This window comes from Gobius niger, assembly GCF_951799975.1.
Source record: "Gobius niger genome assembly, chromosome: 2".
Classification (NCBI taxonomy): Eukaryota; Metazoa; Chordata; class Actinopteri; order Gobiiformes; family Gobiidae; genus Gobius; species Gobius niger.
This window is the reverse complement of record NC_136853.1, coordinates 14,916,408-14,935,364: the sequence shown is the minus strand read 5'-3', so window position 1 is coordinate 14,935,364 and position 18,957 is coordinate 14,916,408. Positions and strand designations below refer to the sequence as shown.

The 18,957-nt window shown below is 40.4% G+C and overlaps 1 protein-coding gene and 1 long non-coding RNA gene across 2 annotated transcripts in view; one reads left to right on the top strand and one right to left on the bottom strand.

The window, feature by feature from the left end:
• Positions 1-18,740, top strand: part of mmp17a (matrix metallopeptidase 17a) — a 155,271-nt gene extending 136,531 nt beyond the window's left edge. Inside the window, exons 8-10 of the mRNA XM_079582607.1 lie at positions 2,492-2,644; positions 3,126-3,383; positions 18,180-18,740. Coding sequence (XP_079438733.1) covers positions 2,492-2,644; positions 3,126-3,383; positions 18,180-18,484 — 716 coding nt within the window. The 3' untranslated portion in view covers positions 18,485-18,740. The remainder of the gene's footprint in view (positions 1-2,491; positions 2,645-3,125; positions 3,384-18,179) is intronic.
• Positions 1-18,957, bottom strand: part of LOC306983004 — a 229,416-nt gene that overhangs the window by 208,474 nt on the left and 1,985 nt on the right. The window lies entirely within an intron of this gene.

The window sequence follows — 18,957 nt, the reverse complement described above, 5'->3', positions numbered from 1 at the left end:
TGCTAATTGTAGATGTTTGATTAGACTATGCTTAAGTTCAGTGGGTTGAAAAAGTCTGTTGGGGTTTGTCTCTACCAGTCCTGCACATCTTCAGACTGGATTTTTTTTTTTTACCCATTGTTCTTTGCAAAACAGCTCAAGCTCAGTTAGATTAGATGGAGAGATCTTTCCACAGATTCTATATTTTTTCTTTTTCAACCATTCCATTGTTGCCCTGGATTTATGTTAAGGGTCATTGTCTTGCTGGAAGGTGAACCTCCGCCCTAGTTTCAAGTCTTTTGCAGACTCACAACATGTTTTCGTCCAAGATTGCTCTGTTCTGTATTTGGCCCAATCCATCTTCCCATGAACTCGAACCATCTTCCCCGTCCCTGCTGAAGAAAAGCACCCTTAGAGCATGATGCTACTACCCTCATGTTTGACAGTGGGAATGGTGTTTTCAGGGTGATGTGTGGTGTTACTTTTACGCCAAACATAGCATTTTGCATTTAGGCTAAAAAGTTCCATTTTGGTCTCATCTGACCAAACAGCAACAGGTTTGCTTTTAAAACTGGCTTCTTCTCGCCACTCTTTCATAAGGCCAGATTTGTGCAGTGTACGACTAATAGTTGTTCTGTGTACAGTTTCCCCCACCTGACCTGTAGCTCTCTGCAGTTCATCCAGGGTCATCATAGGCTTCTTGGGTACAGCTCTGGTCACCATCGTTCCTGGATGGTGTATTTATAGAAATTGTGTAACTGTACTTGGATTGTGTAACTACTCACTCACGTACGTAACCGTATTTAAACAGGGCAAACGCTGAAGAGCTTGGTCGCTTCTAACTTCACCCCTGTTTGGCCCCATAGAGGAGAGGAGGATGATGCTTCTGCTCCACAATAGTCTCTTAACAGACCTCTTAGACCATCACAGAGCAGCTGTATTTGAACTGACATTAGATTACACACAGGTCGACTCTATTCAGTCATTGGGTCAACATGTGATCATTCAGAAATCATCAGGCAACTTCTGAAGGTAAGTGGTTGCACTAAAAGGAAAGAGGGTGTAGATGTTTTTGCAAACCACACTTTTCAGATTGTATTTATTACAAAAAAGTTCAAAATCATGTATAAATTTCATTTCACTTCACGATTGTGTGTCACTTAGTGTGTGTCTTTCACGTAAAATTTTAACTGAATATATTTATGTTTATGATCCATAGTGTGGCAAAATGTCGAAAAGTTAAAGGAGGGCAGATGCTGCAACCCACTGTATTTTAAAGTTTAGGAGCATCATACACAGGATTATAGACAAAATTTAAAAAGTATCGGCTGTAGGGCTGTGCAATTAATTGAATCGATTATTATTACAAAATTAGCATAATCGGGGGGGAAAAAAATATATGTTTTATTTTCCCTTCGCATTTCACGTGCCATGGCTCATGCTTTTGCCTGACATAAAAACAAACAGAGCTGTGCAGGTGTGAGGGCTGGCCAGCAGGGGGCAGGTGGGAAACAGAGACCTCTCCTCAATCGAGGCAAACTTGAAATCGTTTGTACTTTTTTGACTGTTCAGAAAACAGAAAATATTCAGCATGTTTTTTTTTTAATTAATAAATATATAAATAAAATAAAGAGGTTTTTTTAAAGGCAACAAATAATCGTTTGAATAATCGTGATTTCAATTATAACAAAAATTTAAAAAAATTTTTTTTTAATTTTTCAATAATCGAAGTATCGGCTAATAATCGTCCCCAAAGATCTGCATCAGCCTTAGAAAAACCTATATAGGTCGACCTCTACTTCGCTCCTTGTACGCCAGCAGCGGGAGTTCTTGTGCCCTCTGCTGTTGTTTGTATACGCTGCCAAGAAAACCTTAAGCAGTTCTCCTTATGTAAACATTATCAAATACCGAGACTGAGGTATCCCAAAGTCAAGTAAAAACAAAACAAATCTGAATAATACACAACATAGGGCTTTTAAAATAAAATCGTTAGGTTATGCCGTACTTCTTTTGTCATCCCGAACAACGACAACAAACAGCGCTGAACCCGGGGTATTCCGCCTTAAATGAAAACTTATCCCAGCTTATAGCGAGCGGAAGCAGAGAGTTGCGAAGATAAATTGAAGAGACTGCGGACAGGGTTATGGAGGGACCAGCGATCGATGGAAAACCAAGCCATGTGTGGAGCCAGGCATGGCTAGTGTCCTCTAAACAAAATGCTTCTGTCGCACAGGAGATGCCGCGTAGGCCTTATCTGTGCAGCGTGAAATCACCATCTCAGCTCATTAGTCACTATGGACGGTTTGTGCCAAAGCGGAGCTCCACTGAACAATAGAAGCGAGAAATAATATAACGACGTTCATTGTTTTAGCAGCACTGTTGCAACATTTATTAGACTAGACATAATTGATTGCCAACGTGTGATAAATGGTTGCATAAATCAAATGTAAAGTATGAGTTGAAGGAGGCCGTTTCAGAGAGGAGACTGGTAAAGTTTGAGTTTTCATCACAGGGAAGTATTTCTGGAGGCTCACTCGGGAGAGGCATCTCGTGTCTCTGAGGCCGGCGCAGATCCAGAGATTCTGGAGAGGACTTCCGCCAAACCTGGACAGTGTGGACGCTGTGTACGAGAGGCCAGGGGATCACAAGATAGTGTTCTTCAAAGGTAAAGTATTGCAGATATATATAGGGTAGCTGCATTGTGTGTGTTGGACCATATTCACTCGTATAGAAGTACTGCTGAAATCATCCTTACATCTTCTACATGTTTGTGATGTGAAGCCGTGGTCATCAAATTAAATCCGACTTTCCATTCCATTTTATGAAGATGCTCCAGAAAACAATATTCTGGCTTCATTATCTTGCATAAATGAAAGCAGCAGTGTTATTTCTTGAATTCAGGTCATGTTGGACACAGTGGTTGTTTTGATTAATATGCATGTTGTGCACCTGCTGCATCCGCAATGACTGAAATATTTACACAAATTTGAATTTGTAAGCGATTTGCCCTGAGCAGTTCTTTTTTGGCACAGACCTCTGCAAATCAACCAATTAAGAATTATATTTAGTGTACGCCTTGGCTGCAGATTAAATTTTCTTTGTTCGCTGTTTTGGTGTTAAATAACGTTTGTGTCCACCCCGTTCAGGGCTGAAGTACTGGGTGTTCAAAGACAACATTGTAGAGGAGGGATACCCCCGTCCAATCAGCGACTTCGGCTTACCCACGGATGGAGTGGACGCTGCGTTTGTTTGGCTCCACAACGACAAAACCTACCTCTTTAGGGAAAACCTGTACTGGCGCTATGACGACCACCTGAGGAGGATGGACCAGGGCTACCCCAAAGACAGCTCCCTGTGGAAAGGGCTGCCCCCACACCTGGACGACGTCATGAGGTGGTCCGACGGTGAGTAGAAGAAACACTATCATGAGCAATACAGCTGTGAAAAACTACATCATTTATCCCTTTAAAATAATTGTTACTTAATATATAGTTATTTGTTAATTTATCTATTTCATATTAGTCTTTTACTACAACATAAAAAGACCTACCTTTATGAACACAGATATGTCGTCTGGTGAAGTATTTATATGTGTATTTCTAAACTTGCAGCAGTAGTTTTGTGCTGTACAAATAATTTATTGCCAAACAACCCAAATGCACTTAAGTAAACTTGCAGTTCGGGGAAGGTCTGTGCGAGTGTGTTTGTGTGGGACAGTGGGACAGTGGGACAGTGGGACAGGTCTTACCAGTACTTAATTAATTTACTTGAGTAGAGGTACAAATACTCCGGGTCAAATATTACTCCAATCAGAATAAACATTTCTCAGTCAAATTGTTGCTTAAATGAAAGTAGTGAAGTGTTTGCAAAAGATAAATACATAAGTATTCAAATTAAAAATGTAGGTGCCAATTTAATGTTGTGAATCGTAGCTTTGCAGCTTCATAAACATGAACATCGTGACCGGTATGTTCCCACCACCAAGGACCGAGGGAACAGATTTAAAGATGAAACAATTTTAAAAGTTGATGTATTCATTTTTGTTATGATCTTTTTAGCCCACAAAGCCAGGATGATTTAAAATCATTAGAATGCACATTTGTGTAGGCTCTCAGTCATACAGGAGGTGTTCATCTTCAATGAAGGTTCTTTATCTTCTGTACGCTGTAGTTGAATTGCAGAACATTTAGCCTCTCATCTGAAAGCCGCTGTCAGCGACACTAAAGATTAAGCTCAGCCTGCAGACTATTTGAAGATATGAAAATGCATATTCATCTTTTATCTTTCAGTGACAAGAAACCTAAATGGAATTGTCGCATTTACACATTAAAGCAGTACTAAGTAACTCAGCACCACTGCAGGTGTCGTAGCATGTTATGTTTATTTACTCATTAATTGTCCGTGACATTTAATACTACGCTGACAGAAAAGACAAAGGGAGAGAGGGATATTGTACATCCAATTGCAGAATGGAGATAATTTTAGTGACTCAAACTTGGCTGTAAATACTGTTTAAGTTGGCTTTGCCCATTAGCCTGTTAGCTTCTTCTTCGTGATTCCATTAGTGTGTATTGGGGCCTCCGACCCGTAGGCAGCGAAGTTGCAATTGTGGTTTTCTGGCCAGAGACACCAGGGGGAGATTAAAGACCCCCCAGTCATCCCATCAACACAACGGAAAGGATTGAAAGAGGAGTGAAAAAAGCCTGCACTCTCACTTCAATGTCCTACTCCGCACAGAAAGTGTTGCTTAAAGATCTTTCATAATTACATCTACTAAACTCGTTATGGCCTGTTGCTCTCATTCCACTGAGCCCTCATTGTTTACACACAGCCTAATTACAGCCCAATGAGAGTGAGCAAATATCAGATTTATACGCAACTGAATATTATCACTGACCCGTGAGCGCCCAGATGTGGTAAAACCAAATCAACTCCGCCCCAGAGTTATTGCCTTTGGGGGCGCGTTCAGAGGCAAAAGCAGCTCAAGTTTCCAGACAACAAAACTTTTAAATTACACACTCTAAGTCAGTCTACCAGAAAGTGCCTGTAACGTACGGCATCTAGGCTCGCCAACAACAGCCCTGACCTTTTCTGCTCCAAACAGTGCAGTGAGAGCCCAAGACACCGCGGTGCAGCGCCGGTGAATCTACAATCTCTGTTTATTAATCCATAGAGCGCGCAGTGGAGGCCACCAGACACGCATGGGTCTGCATTCGGAAAACAACTAGATATGATGACAGGGCCTTAAATCGGATCAAAGGAGGTGCAGCAGGGAGTTTTCCTCAGCATCAACCTCTCTATTATCCATATTCCCTAGTGAACTGATACCTACACTGCAAAAAGTATTTAACTAGATCAGTATAAACATCTCGATTTGAGCACAATAATCCAAATGTTAGTTGTTTTGACTTGTTAAGAAGTTCCTGGGCATTTGTCCTAGATTATTTTACTTGTTCTGAGATGTTTCTGACTCGTTTCGATACATTTCGTCCTTATTTCAGGTAATTTTCTTTGCCAATGGGTTAAGAAAATTGGTCTTATCTCATTGGCAATTTTACTTTCTTATTTCAAGCGAGATTTACCCTAGAACTGGTCTGAAATGTTCTCAAACAAGCAAAGTAAACCACTCAAAACAAGATACATTTCCTCAATTCAAGTCATTTAAGCCAATGCTTGATATTTACTTTTAAGATTGTTTTAAAGTATTGAGTATTGAGCTTCTGTGACGTTTCCCTTGTGGATCATGAACGTTTGTCTACATCTAACAAATTATGATCAAAACTTGTGTCCCGCCCACAGAGTTGTATCAGCCCCTTCCTTACATCTTCAATTAATACAATCTCAAATTCCAAAATGTGAATGTGAAGTTACGGTGACCCAGAATTCTCTGTCATTCAGCAAATATTTTTAGAAACCACTGGTCCAGCGTATGTGCTTTTTTGACTAGCTGTTTTCGCAAGATCTCCTCAGCTTTCTAAAGTACTTTTGGACACTTTGGTAATGATATTTCTTATATTAAAAATGATTGTAAAAAGGCAAAAAGTAATACAGCCCTGGTTTCTAAGAGTTCAGTCATGGTATGCAGTGTTACATCTTAACTCTATTGATTTCAATCTAGAAATGTTTTTGGCGTAGTTTCGAGAGCGTGTTTAATATTAATGAGCTACCCCCGTCCTTTTTATTTCGGAGAGGACCATGAAACACTTCTACTGAGGGCACCAAAATGGCTTGCAGCCGCCCCGTCTAGTAGGAAGATGACTGATTTGCAGAGGAGACTGTGTCTGCATGCTGAAATGATCAGAGCAAGTCTGGTGAACCAGTCTGGAGAACAACGCTATACTGTGGAGTGAGAGCCTATTATGTACTAAAGTCATGCATTCTGCAGGCTAACCCGGTGTACAGCAGCCGTGCGTCAGGCCTGGCTCTATCTAATTAAGAATCTGTTTGTTTCCCGGAGCTATCCACCTCCAAGGTCTCCCATTACCTCAGTACACAACTGTAAAAAAGGCGAAATGTTGGTCGGTTCATAGGTTCAGTAGTGAGTCATACTGTTCTATAGGTTGCATTCATGTTATAGAATTCTGTTTCAGTTGGAGGGCAGGTGCCAATACAACTCTATGAGGGGGAAATTGTTTTTTCAAAGAAATGCTTTCCCTGATCATTTTTTGATAGTGATATTATTATTTTGGCTGAAAGTCCTTTCTACTGTTCAAGATCACGCACATGTTATATTGTCACCACTTTATGATGAAATAATTAGATGTGTGCCGGAATGGAAGATGACTTTGAACTTTGTGACAGTTTTCTTGTTCATGTGAATTGGCCCTGGAATTAGAGACATTATCAATAAAATAAGACTAGAAATTTGTATTTTGACAGTTTCCATAGTTACGCCATAGACTATAGGCTCATTAGAATGATGTGATGTTATGTGAACACAACCTATACAGGCGGCATCTTGTCATAGAAGGGGGCGTGGCTTCGCCGAGGGGGAAAATAGAATCTTTAGAGAAACACAATTTTCCCTCTTTTTAGCCATTTTCTGGTGGAATATCAACTTATTCATCACACTTAACTAAAGAAAAATAAAAAAAATCGGGCCCATATGGATATTTTCTCACAGCAGATTGTTCAGTAGAAGTGAAAAAACGGCAGTTGTAGCAAGCGCTAGCTAACCGTTAGCATTAGCCCGATGCTAGCATGTAGCATGAAGTTAGCATTCTCCGTTATTCATGTAATTATGGGCTGTTGAACCACTTTGCTCCTCCCCATGTCTTTATTTAGTAGAAACTATATTCATAATTCAGCATTTGTTACAGTAGTTTTTGAATAATTAGACAAAGTTTAGATTTTTTCAAAATTGTTTTCCCCCTTAACTGTTTTCAAAAATGACCATATATGGGCGATTCCAGAGATGCCGTCTGTATCTATACAGACGGCATTGCGTCATAGAAGGGGGCGTGGCCTCGCCAAGGGGGAAAACCTTTTCTCTCTTTTTAGTCATTTTCTGACAAAATATAAATGTATTTATAACAAACAAATAAAGTCAAGTCTAAATCCGGTCTATATGGATGTTTATTCACAGCAGATTGTTCAGTAGAAGTGAAAAAAACGGCAGTCGTAGCCAGTGCTAGCTAGCGTTAGCATTAGCACACGGCAAACATGAAGCAACATATCATTATTTATGTGCTGTTGAACAACTTTGCTCCTCTCCATGTCCTTATATTTTTATTGAGAAAAAACTTCATTCATAATTCAGAATTGTTAAAGTAGTTTTTGAATAATTAGAGAAAGTTTAGACTTTTCTCCCCTTAACTGTTTTCAAACCTGAGCATATATGGCCGATTCCAGAGATGCCGTATGTAACTATTTCATTGATAAGGTGGAGGGAAAGTGCTTTATCTGCCGTTATGAAATTATAACAAAAAGGATTAACAAAATTAAATGGAGGGTTAGTCCTGAGCCACAGCGACACGGGGAAAACATGCTAACTCCGCTCAGAACCCAGGACCATTTTGAGTTGGGGTACACAAAGTCATATTAGAGCTACTAAATTTAACAACACATCTTTAAGACATGAATGGATTCCCCAATGTCAAACAGAAAATCTATTCTGGCGTGACACCAGCACAGGATGACGAAAGATAATCGATTGACATAGCTTATCAAGAGTTTATTTTCGTATTAGCTAGCTGACTGAGAGCGATTTGTGCGGAGAACAAAATAAAGCACGCTACTTACATTTCCAAAAGGGAACATTGTGAAATTAAGTTGATTTAGCATAATATGAGCCCTTAAATTTTATTTCATTTGACCTTCCAAGTACCTAGCTTGACCAAACCAACACTTCACTGGCTCCAAAAGGATCTAAAATAGATTTAAAAACGTATACAGCATGAATAAACTGGATGTTAGCCATTTCTAAAAACCAAAAAAATACTTTCAATGTATTCTACAAAAACATCAATGAAATAAATTCTCAAACCTGAACCTGACAAAGCCCATGTAGCACCAGAGACACAAAAAAGAAAAGAAAAATCCAGTATAAATCCAATCCTCTGCTACATGATAGTTTGTTGCCCCTTGAGGTGAGAGGGGAAATCCTCAACGCTGAAACACCTCATTACAGATGGCCGCTTGATAATCGTCTACAATTTTCCATTAACAATTTTTGGGTGCATACGGTTTTTTTTAACAGGTCAATGACTATATTCTCAGACGAACAGTTTTCTTGCCTTTCCTCACGTCATTTGCAGTACTTAGTGCGCATTGAAACACGTCATTTTCCTCAAACGCAATAGTGTGCAACAGATTTCGGGGATTGGCCTGTCTGTTCCAATAAAAGACCAATAGGCGGTTGTCTTCGCCTAGTTAGAACATATAATTACAAATACTTCTGTGCCGCTGTTTTTAATGCCATTCACAGCGAGTCATTAATATTCCACTCTCAATCAGGCCACTTTACTCCGCACCAACCACAGGGGAATTCATCAAACGTGGCCATTGTCTCTGCCTCTCGATTGTTTAGTTAATCTTTACGTGAGGGGCATCCAGGACTCTATACCGTCCATGTGACACCCATGTGAGAATTGCATTGGTTATGTATAATGTACAATATTTTCTTCACAAGTTATTGCTGATTTAACATTAATTAAGCCTGATTGCTGAAATCATGATTAAAAACAACCCAACCACACCCACACTGTGTTTTTCACAGTGTTTTTTTTCAGTAGCTAAATATTTAAATACACTGCCTGACCACAAAGCAGGTCACACACGCTAATGTTTTTTTTGCTGTGGCATTGTTTCAATTAGCTTTTGCAATGTTAAAAGATCCAGCTTCACATGATTACGTTTTCACCAAGATCTTGTATTGATGATGGGAGAGTGTGACCAATGTGCAAACCCTTCACCAGCACATCCCAAAGATTCCCGATAGGGTTAAAGAAGTAGACGGAATTAAACAATGCTAAAATTATGTATTTTTCACCCCCTACCTGCTCTAGGTCGGTTCTCCCCGTGTCTGCGTAGGCTTCCTCCAGGTGCTCCGGTTTCCCCTACCACTAAAAACATGTACAATAGGCCAGAATGAATGATGTGTGTGAGTGAATGTACAATTGTCTCATGTAAAGCGCTTTGTGAGTATGTCTGTGAAAGGCACTCTATAAATAAAGTTCCTCTTCTTCTTCTTCTGCTTCTTCTTCTTCTTGTTCTTCTTCTTCTTCTTCTTCTTCTTCTTCTTCTTCTTCTTCTTCTTCTTCTTCTTCTTCTTCTTCTTCTTCTTCTTCTTCTTCCTCCAGTAATGTCCTAATGCAATGTGTTGCCGGGGCCCATAAACTAAAGTTCTAGTAAAATATGTTATATTTATATATATATTTATACTATTTTGATTGGGAAAATACTGTTGAGGAAACTTTTTTTAATTAATAACTAATGAGCCTGACTTTAGCCTCATATAAACAGCTACACTTTAGCACTTTACAAGCCTTGGGGCAGACTGTCCATTTACCACGTGGCTATAATTTGTTGTTTATATCCTGATCTCTTGTTATGTCAGTGCCCTCTGCTGGACACGCATGGAATCTTTCCTTTCTTTATTTAACCTGCCCCCTAGTGGCTGCAGTGGGCATTCTGGTTATTCCTTTAAAAAATTCATAACTTTGCACATGAATGGGCTAGAGACTTACTGTTTTTTACATACTCGGGAATCTGTGCTGTACAAGTCAGGGGCCTGGATTAAATCATCTCTCGGGCCAGGTGCAGCCTGCGGACCTCCTGTTGGAGACCCCTGTCCTAGTGTGTAGAATGAGCCCAGACCTATTTAGCTCAACTGCCGCTAAAACCCGGCACTGTCACTTAAAACGTACCTGACTATCTCCACCGTCATGCACAAGCTTAACATAGAGACTGCAGTTACATGTAAGACCTGAGGTGGCAGTAGCGAGTAAAACAGATGACAACTTCCATCTTGTCCCTTTAAGATCTGGACTCTGTGGTGGCCAATCCATGGGCGAAAATTATGATTCAAGCCTGATCCCTGGACCGCTTTCACATTGACCCAAAAAAACTCCTCCTTTTCCCAAAAAAAAGCTCTTCCCGAGGTCCCACGTATCAACATTTAATCCTCTTTTCCTGAAGTGAAAACAGTGAAAAACCCGGTAATAGCTTCACTCCAGCATAGCAGGCTTATTTTTTTAACTTTTTATTGAAACATCTGCTCAATGAAAGGAGGTAGAAGATGAGGGAGTGGGAGGGGCTTATTTTCACTGGCTCGGATGACCAGGTTAGTGAATTAACTGGATCTTTTGTTTCAGCTGTTTTAGATCAGTATTTTACTTTCTAACCAACAAAGTGTAAGATAGTGATAAGGATGTCTTTGGTATTACTAAATACTTGAAAAAAGCATAATACCTCCCCTTTAATGACGGAGAAACCACATAAATGATATAGAAACAGAATTTATCAGGGTCAGGCTACACTGTTTAATGACACAAATAACCGTGTTGGAAGCTAAAAGTGTGCATTTGCAGCAACTCTTCACAAAACTGAATTCACCACCTTGACTTGATCCTCCTCTTTTATTTTTGTAATGTGCTTTAATATTGTGTTTATCCGATATCGTCAGCCTGATTGCAATGTATTTATTTTTTTAATACAAATTGAGTTTTCATTCTAATCCCCCATACATAATAACACACTTTTTCCTTGGTTGAACTGAGCTAAAACCTTGAAATATGACTAGGCAATTATGTTCTTAGTCTAACCATGTGAAATGCAATGACTTCCTTTTAAATGTATTTTTTGGCCAACATTCACTCTGCTCAAGCTGATAAACAGTCTGAAACACAAAAGAAGAAATTCACTAAGAATGTGCCACAAGCCTGTGCAGAATTTCTCAAGTTCAAGTCTGAATGAAAGAAGGTCATCTTTCTTTCTTAACTTTCTGGTAACTTTAGTGATTCTATAACAGAGACTTTTTTTTCCTGCCCATTTAAGCTTTGATACAAATACTGTTAATTGTCTCTAACATTGAGAAGTGACGATAAGCAACCCCAGAGTTTCCCTGGCTTCGCTTTGTTTTGTCTTAGCAGCAGAAAGAGACATTTGATAACAATGTCCCGATACCGAGGCGTGATTGTTCTCGATTCCGTTTGTCATGTCGATGTTGCCTGACTGTTTTTGTGCCTCTATACCGCCCTTATCCCGATTTCAGTCACGTTGCATGCCAGATTCTTTCACACACAAGCATAACTGGCTAAATCTGCAGCAATTGTCCATGCAAGACTCAAGGACATAAAGTACATTCAAAATCCCATCTTTATCATGTCCATAAAAATTGACTGAATGCATTTTTCATTTTTTTTAATGCATGATTAATGTTATGTGTCCCCCTCCTATCCTCCCTCTCTAACATTCTATAAGCGCTTCTCAGGGGCATTTATGGGCTCTACGTGTTAATTCTTTAAGCATGTCTATCTGCCTTGTTCGTAATCTTTACTGCCTGTGTGCATCTGCGCCAGTAAAACACATTGCTCTTTCACCCCCCATTAAAAAGTCTAGTGCTTATAAAACTCATACTTTAGAAAGGTATTCCAGTTCATGTGCATAAGCCATTGCCCTGTGAAGTGATGTGCTGCGTAGGGGTGACACTTCCCCATTATTAGCAGCCTTTATAAGTGTGCGCCACTTAAAAAAATGACGATAATCACGTAGATTAATTACAATGCAGCCACTATAAATATACAGTAATGGGACGGTTTTGCATAAAAATCAGTGGGGGATGATGGATTTGCTGAAAAGGGTGTTGTTTAATAATTCAAGCGGAGCACAAATTTGCCAAACTAATTAATTTCGGAGCCCAAAGGAATGTTTACTTTATGGCTGTGATTTAGTGGCATCTAGTGGTGAGGAGGCTGATGAGGAATGAGTTTTCCAGTCAGGTCAAGGAGAAAATGCCGGATGCATGCAAAGCAAGACTAATTTGACTTCATTTATAGGAAAGCTTTGTCTGTCTCAGATCAAACTTATAGCGTTTTATTCGGTGCACTCAACAATGCTTTACATGAGCCCCTTTTCTACAGGCAGACACTACTCAGCCCAATGCCAGGGCCGAACTGGTCTGATCAGGTACAGTATATGTTTTGGCACCAACAGACACTGGCCTCTGTGAGAGAGTGGACAGCCCTCACTATTGACATGCAGGTCATGCTAATTTAATATTTCACAACATACCGCTGTTCTTAAAGGGGATTTTGCCGACATTAGCATTTATCCGCTGTTTGCACAACTTTAGCAGGTGTCAGCATGACATTAGCATGTTGCTTACCTTCATAGTTCGTATTTTGGTGGTTTCTTTTCTGTTTTTTTGCCTTTGCACCTCTGAATGATTCCATAACCCCCACCAGTAGGCTAGCCTGGCTAGTCTGGGGACAACCAATTCATTTTCTCGTAGTGGTCATCCATAGCAGTTTATTGGGCGCTACGGATGTCTATCATGCGTCTGCACGTAGCCACAGCCAATCGTATCCGATGACGTATGACGTACCCGCTGTAAACTTTCCAGCTAAACTATTTAGAACCACGTCTGCTGCTGTCATGTTGGATCCGTGAATAAACTTTTTTTTTAAATCCGTAGCTACACTACGAGCTTCCGTATATCGAATAGCTCGTCATCGTCTTGCCGTCCCTCCTCGTTCTGTGATTGTTCCCCAAGTCCATGCGAAAATTTCGGCCATGGTCCCCAGGCTGCTGTGCAGTTCCAAATGATTCGAGCGCACACAGCTGCCTGGCGTTAGCCATGAAACCAGTAGGCAGCATTTGTCCACATTTGCTCTCATGGTGGCTTACAAAACTTTTATCATGACCTGCACCACGTGCTCCCTGTGGGGGTGCCACCCACCGTGGTTGTGTCTTGTGGAAAAACAAGCGTGTACTGGGCAGAGCCGTGCTCTGTGAAACAACGGCTATAGTGACACAAATGGCCATTTCACACCAACGCGATAATCGGCAGTCGGGAGTGGTCAGTCACGTTTTGGCTGACGTCGAGGTGCCTGAGTTTTGTGTGGACAGCACCATCAGTTGTCGACGGCGGTCTGTGGAGGTCGGTGAAACCAGTTTTGGCCGATTGCGTTTGTCAAATTGGCGCCTCTCATTGCCACACTAGGAGCGCTGTGATTGGCCTCGTGTTACCGGCTGGCCAGTAAATCTGCTGAATATTAAAAGGAGAGCTTTTCTAAGGTGTTTGAGTTATTAAACTCTCTAAATTTGGCTCCCTCGCACTATTTTTACCATACAGAGTACTGTACACTGTTTCTTCAACTACCCGAAAAAATATACAAACTTCTTTGTGAATTTAACAGAAATAAGAAGGCGATGGGACTTTCTGAGAAAACAATTTACACGCCTGAGACGGGGCTCCGGGGCATTTTGTGTACAATTTGCTACTAAACATACTTTACAAACATTATGTACACGCGCATGGTGCAGCTATCGTGCTCAGTCTGGGGTTCAGGTTGCTTCAGTGTAGATGCTCTGAACAGGTGAGACTGGGCAGACAAATAGTCGCCATCCTAAACACAACACAATAAAAAAAACTGATTTATTCAGGTGATGTTTTGAGAAGGGATTGGAAGCTAGTAATGAGTCCCCAAGGTCCAGTGCTTAGTGCGGGTGATGGGAGTGAGGAGGTTGGTGATGGCAGAGCGAAGGCAGCGAGTGGGACAGTGTAGTTACAGGAGGTCGGTGAGGTAGGGAGGAATCATTTTACAGTTTAGGTTGTGGGAAAGGAGCAGGAAAACTGTTTAGGACTGACGTTTTGTACACGTCTTATTTCGAGGGTGACAAAGTAGTACGAAAGCACAATAGAACCTGGGCCCTTCTTGCTGTGCTATTACTTAGCATTTCAATTGTGGTTTGTGCTTTTGCGTTCATTGTATTTTATAATTGAGTTGATGCAGGAAATGATTCAATGTCATTTATAAAGAAGTTAATTATCGTATTTTCTATTTTTCTTGTTTTGTTAGCAACAAGTACAAAATTTGTGGTGTTCCATTTTCCTTCTGAATTAGAAAATACAATGAATGCAAAAGTACATGGATTATTCTAATTCAAACTGGTGTGTTTACTCTGCCTTTGTTTCACTGAGAGATTCAGGAGAGTTGTGTAGTTACTGCAAACTTAATTGAGTCTTTTTCTGAAATGGGAAACAATACAGCCATGAAACTTTCCCAACATTGTTATCATGATACCATCTAAAAAAAACATAATGATTTTGCCAACGGAAGAGCTCTCTAAATATATTTTTTCAAACCCTTGTATATAAAGCACTTGAATGACGCTGTTTGTGCTAATGTTTTAAATCTGTTATTGGTTATAACTGATAAATTGCTGATCATACAGTATTAAAAGTATACTCAATCATTAGTGTAAATATACACGGAACGGATTCGGGCAGACACTGCACTTTGCCTTTGTAGGACAGAGTAGTGACGTTTTCTTATGGGCAGGTCTGAATCAATCCAATCCAACTTTATTTCTATAGCCTACTTCATAAACACGAGTTTCAAAATACAATTTAACCAGAAACAATGATTTAAAGAGGGGGTATTGTGCTTTTTTCAATCACATTGCACCAGTCTATATCACACTACAATGAAAACAAAACCTTCTGTCGGTCTGTAGATGCAGTAAATTAGAATAACTGCCTTGTATAAAATTGCTCTCTCAAAATGGCTGTAGTGAATGTCTTGAAATAGGCCTCTGTCTCTTTAAGAACCTCTGACCCTTTCAGACACGCCCCCTCCACACGCTGTCTGTGGCATCAGTGGGGAGGGGGTTCTGCTGAGGAGCAGTGATTGGTTACTCGGCTGGTGACGAAAGCTCGGAGGCGTCTCCAGGAGGTGGGGGCGTTCCTAGGAGGACTCAGGCAAAGCTATTCCTAAAATGGCCGCCATCAGAGTTTTTACAGATTACTCAAAAATACGTGAATGTGCCAAGGCAACACTTCAGGCATGTTATTAATGAGGGAATGACATAATAACAGTCGATTTAATAAAAAAGTCGATTTTGCATAATACCCCCCATTTGAAAACAATAAAACATTAAAAGCCAATAAACACAGTTAAACATAAATAAATAAATAGATGCTGAAAAAATACTTAAAGAAACTAAAAACCAATATACCACTAAAATACAAAAATGTAATAAAACCACTAAAAACTAAATAACACAGAATAACACAGAAGACCACACAACTCAAGCAGTGTTCAAAGCCTGAGAATGAAAGTGGGTCTCAATGCATTCCACTGTATTCTTGTTTCTATTTTGAAGAATAATATGTGCCCCCATAAGAACATTCAGTAAATTGCATACTTCAGGCTTCAGCACCCTTTCAGTACCTGCAGGTGCACAGTGAACACACTGAGCAGCACCTGAAAGCCTAATTACCACGGGACACTTCAGGAAGGTTGTTCAGACCTCTGTGAGATCAAGAGCTTCACCACTTTCCCTTGAATCAGCACTCATGGTGGAGATAGCGCTAACATAGCTTGAGCTAGACCTTGTTCTTAATGTTCAGGCAATACAAAAAATACCGACTTTATTGTGGAAAGAGGCCAAATAGTGAAAGCCTAGAGTGTTTGAGGAATGCGCTGGAAGAGTGGCAAAATAAAGAAGTGGAATTTATAAAGTCCAAAGACAAACAGGGAATTTATTTTGCAGTGGGCATCGGCGGCATAATTGTGACATAATAGCAGAATGGGAGGATTGACAAAGCGCAGATTTTCGTCAAAAAGCAATTGCAACAGAAGGCAGCTTTTAATATATTAACTACTGTTTATTTGTACTTCAGATAAGCTGCCTGTCATCCACAGTCCTGGCTCAGAGAATTACCTTTTCAAAAAGCGATTAAAGCATTTAGTTTGGGGGTCGCACGTATTATACCTCAAGATTCTCTAGATTAAGTTAACAGCAATAGATCAAATTATTAGAAGTACATTTGATTGCTTCAATAGATAGTTTTACCAAAGTGAATGAATGCATGGCACTGTGGCAGGGTTTTACTCAGCAGTAAATGAACGCATTTTGCACAGGAGTCATGCTTCAAATACCACATGTTGATTTCCGTGTTGGTATTTCAATGTAAAATGCTCACTGCTCTTACAAATACAGTGCCTCTCGAAAGTATTCATACACCTTGAACTTTTGCACATTTTGTCATGTTTACAACCCTAAACATAAAAATTTGATTTTGATTTTTTTTACTGAACGTTCACACACAAGTAACAGACAACTGTGAAGTGAAAGCAAAATGATACATGATTCTGTTATTTAAAAAAAAAAATAGAAAACCGAAAAGTGGGGCTTGCATAAGTATTCATACAGCATGAATGAATACTTTGTGGAACCCCCTTTTGCTGTAAAAACAGCACAAGTCTTTTGGGGTATGACTGTACAAGATCTGCACATGTAGAGACTGACATTTTAGCCCATTCATTCATAAAAAAAACAACTCAAGCTCTGTCACATTAGAAGGAGAACGTTTGTGAACAGCAGTTTTCAGATTATTCCACAGATTTTCAATAGGATTTAGGTCAGGACTTTGACTGGGCCATTCTAACACATTAGTATGTTTTTATTGAACCATTCCATTGTAGATTTATCTTTGTGCTTCGGGTCATTGTCCTGCTGGAAGGTAAATCTCTGCCCCAGCCTCAGTTCTCTTGCCGACTCCAGCAGGCTTTCCTCCAAAATGTTTCTGTATTTGGCTCTTCAGGACTTCACAGCTCCTCCAGAGTTATCTTGGGGCACTTGGTTGCATTTCTTACCAGTGCTCTCCTTGTTCAGTTTGTTAGTTTACGTGAACAGCCGTGTCTTGGTAAGTCTGCAGTGGTGCTTTACTCTTTCCATTTCTGAATGATGGATTGAACAGTGCTCCGGGAGATGTTTAAATCTTGGGAAATCTTTGTATAACTTAACTCTGCTTTAAACTTCTCCACAGCTTTATCCCTGACCTCTCTGGTGCTCCTTGACCTTCATGATGTTGTTTAGTGACCAATACACTCCGACCACAGCTCTGAGGGCCTAAAAGAACAGCTGAAATGAGAGTAGATTACACACAGGTGGCCTCTATTTAACCGTTAGGCCAAGGAGTGAACATTCTGGAGTCATTAGGAATGTTATAAAGGCAATTTAATGCACTCAGAAAATGCTGTATGAATACTTATGCAAGCCCCACTTTTCACTTTTCTATTTTTTGAAAAATAACAGAATTATGTATCATTTTGCTTTCACTTCACAGTTGTAGGTTACTTGTGTGTGAACGTTCAGTAAAAAAATCTAAATAAAATCTTTATGTTTAGGGTTGTAAACATGACAAAATGTGCAAAAGCTCAAGGTGTATGAATACTTACGAGAGGCACTGTACATGAGATACTTGTGTAACAAAAAAGTGTGGATTTGATTTAGAACGGTGTCTGCTGTCACCTCCCTTCAGAGCCATTTAAATTCTGCACAGCGCAATGTGTTTAATGTGTTTAATATTTTGTTTTAGTCCGTGCAGTTTTGTCTGCCTTCGGGAGAAACTGCAGTCCACCTTTTGTTGCATTCAGTGTGTTTTGAAGTTTTATTTTGCCCTGGCCCGTCGAATTTCCATAATACCGTTATAAACAAGCCTCTACCCTCTGCCCTTGTCCTCTTCCCAGGCTCGACGTACTTCTTCAAGGGGAAAGAGTACTGGCGCGTGCCCAGCAGTGACATGGAGGCGGAGGCAGGTTTCCCTCGGCCCATCGCTAAAGACTGGCTGCAGTGCACTGAGATGCAGGCGGACTCCCCAGAGCCCGAGGCCAAAAGCAGCGGCCACCCAGACCACGCAGAGAACGGCTATGAAGTGTGCGCCTGCACCTCGGACAGCGCCTCTCCTCTGGGGGTGCGCACACAGCCAAACCCATTCTGGCTGCTGGCCCCACTGTGGACGCTCTGTCGGGCGCTCCCCTCTCAACTACTATGATGCCAAAGCTCTGGGTTTTAATACAGAGCGGCAGACTCAAAGGTGGGGGGGGCAGTCCAATGACAAACTGGAATATTTTGTCCATATAAATATTAGTATGTTTTTGGCCTATTGTTTGGCGGTTATTTATTTTGCACACCATGTGATGGGCATCGGAAGCGCCTTGCTGTATGTTTATTGAAACCTCTACTCATTCAGTAAATTATCTTAAAAGCTTCACATTACAGCACCTGCCATCGAGGTATACAGTATGTTCGTTTGCAGGGATAAAATGCCTTGATACAGTGAAAAGAACAAAAACAGCAAACGAAAAAGAAGCATATTGTGATGATGACATTCTTACTTTTAGGGACGCACAATGACTTTCTGGTTAGCGCTCCTGCCTTTGAAAGAAAACAAGAGGACTGACCCATAGTCCCCGCTCAATGGAGTTTTTGCTTTGGAATCTCTTCTTGGGTAAAGGCCTTTTCACA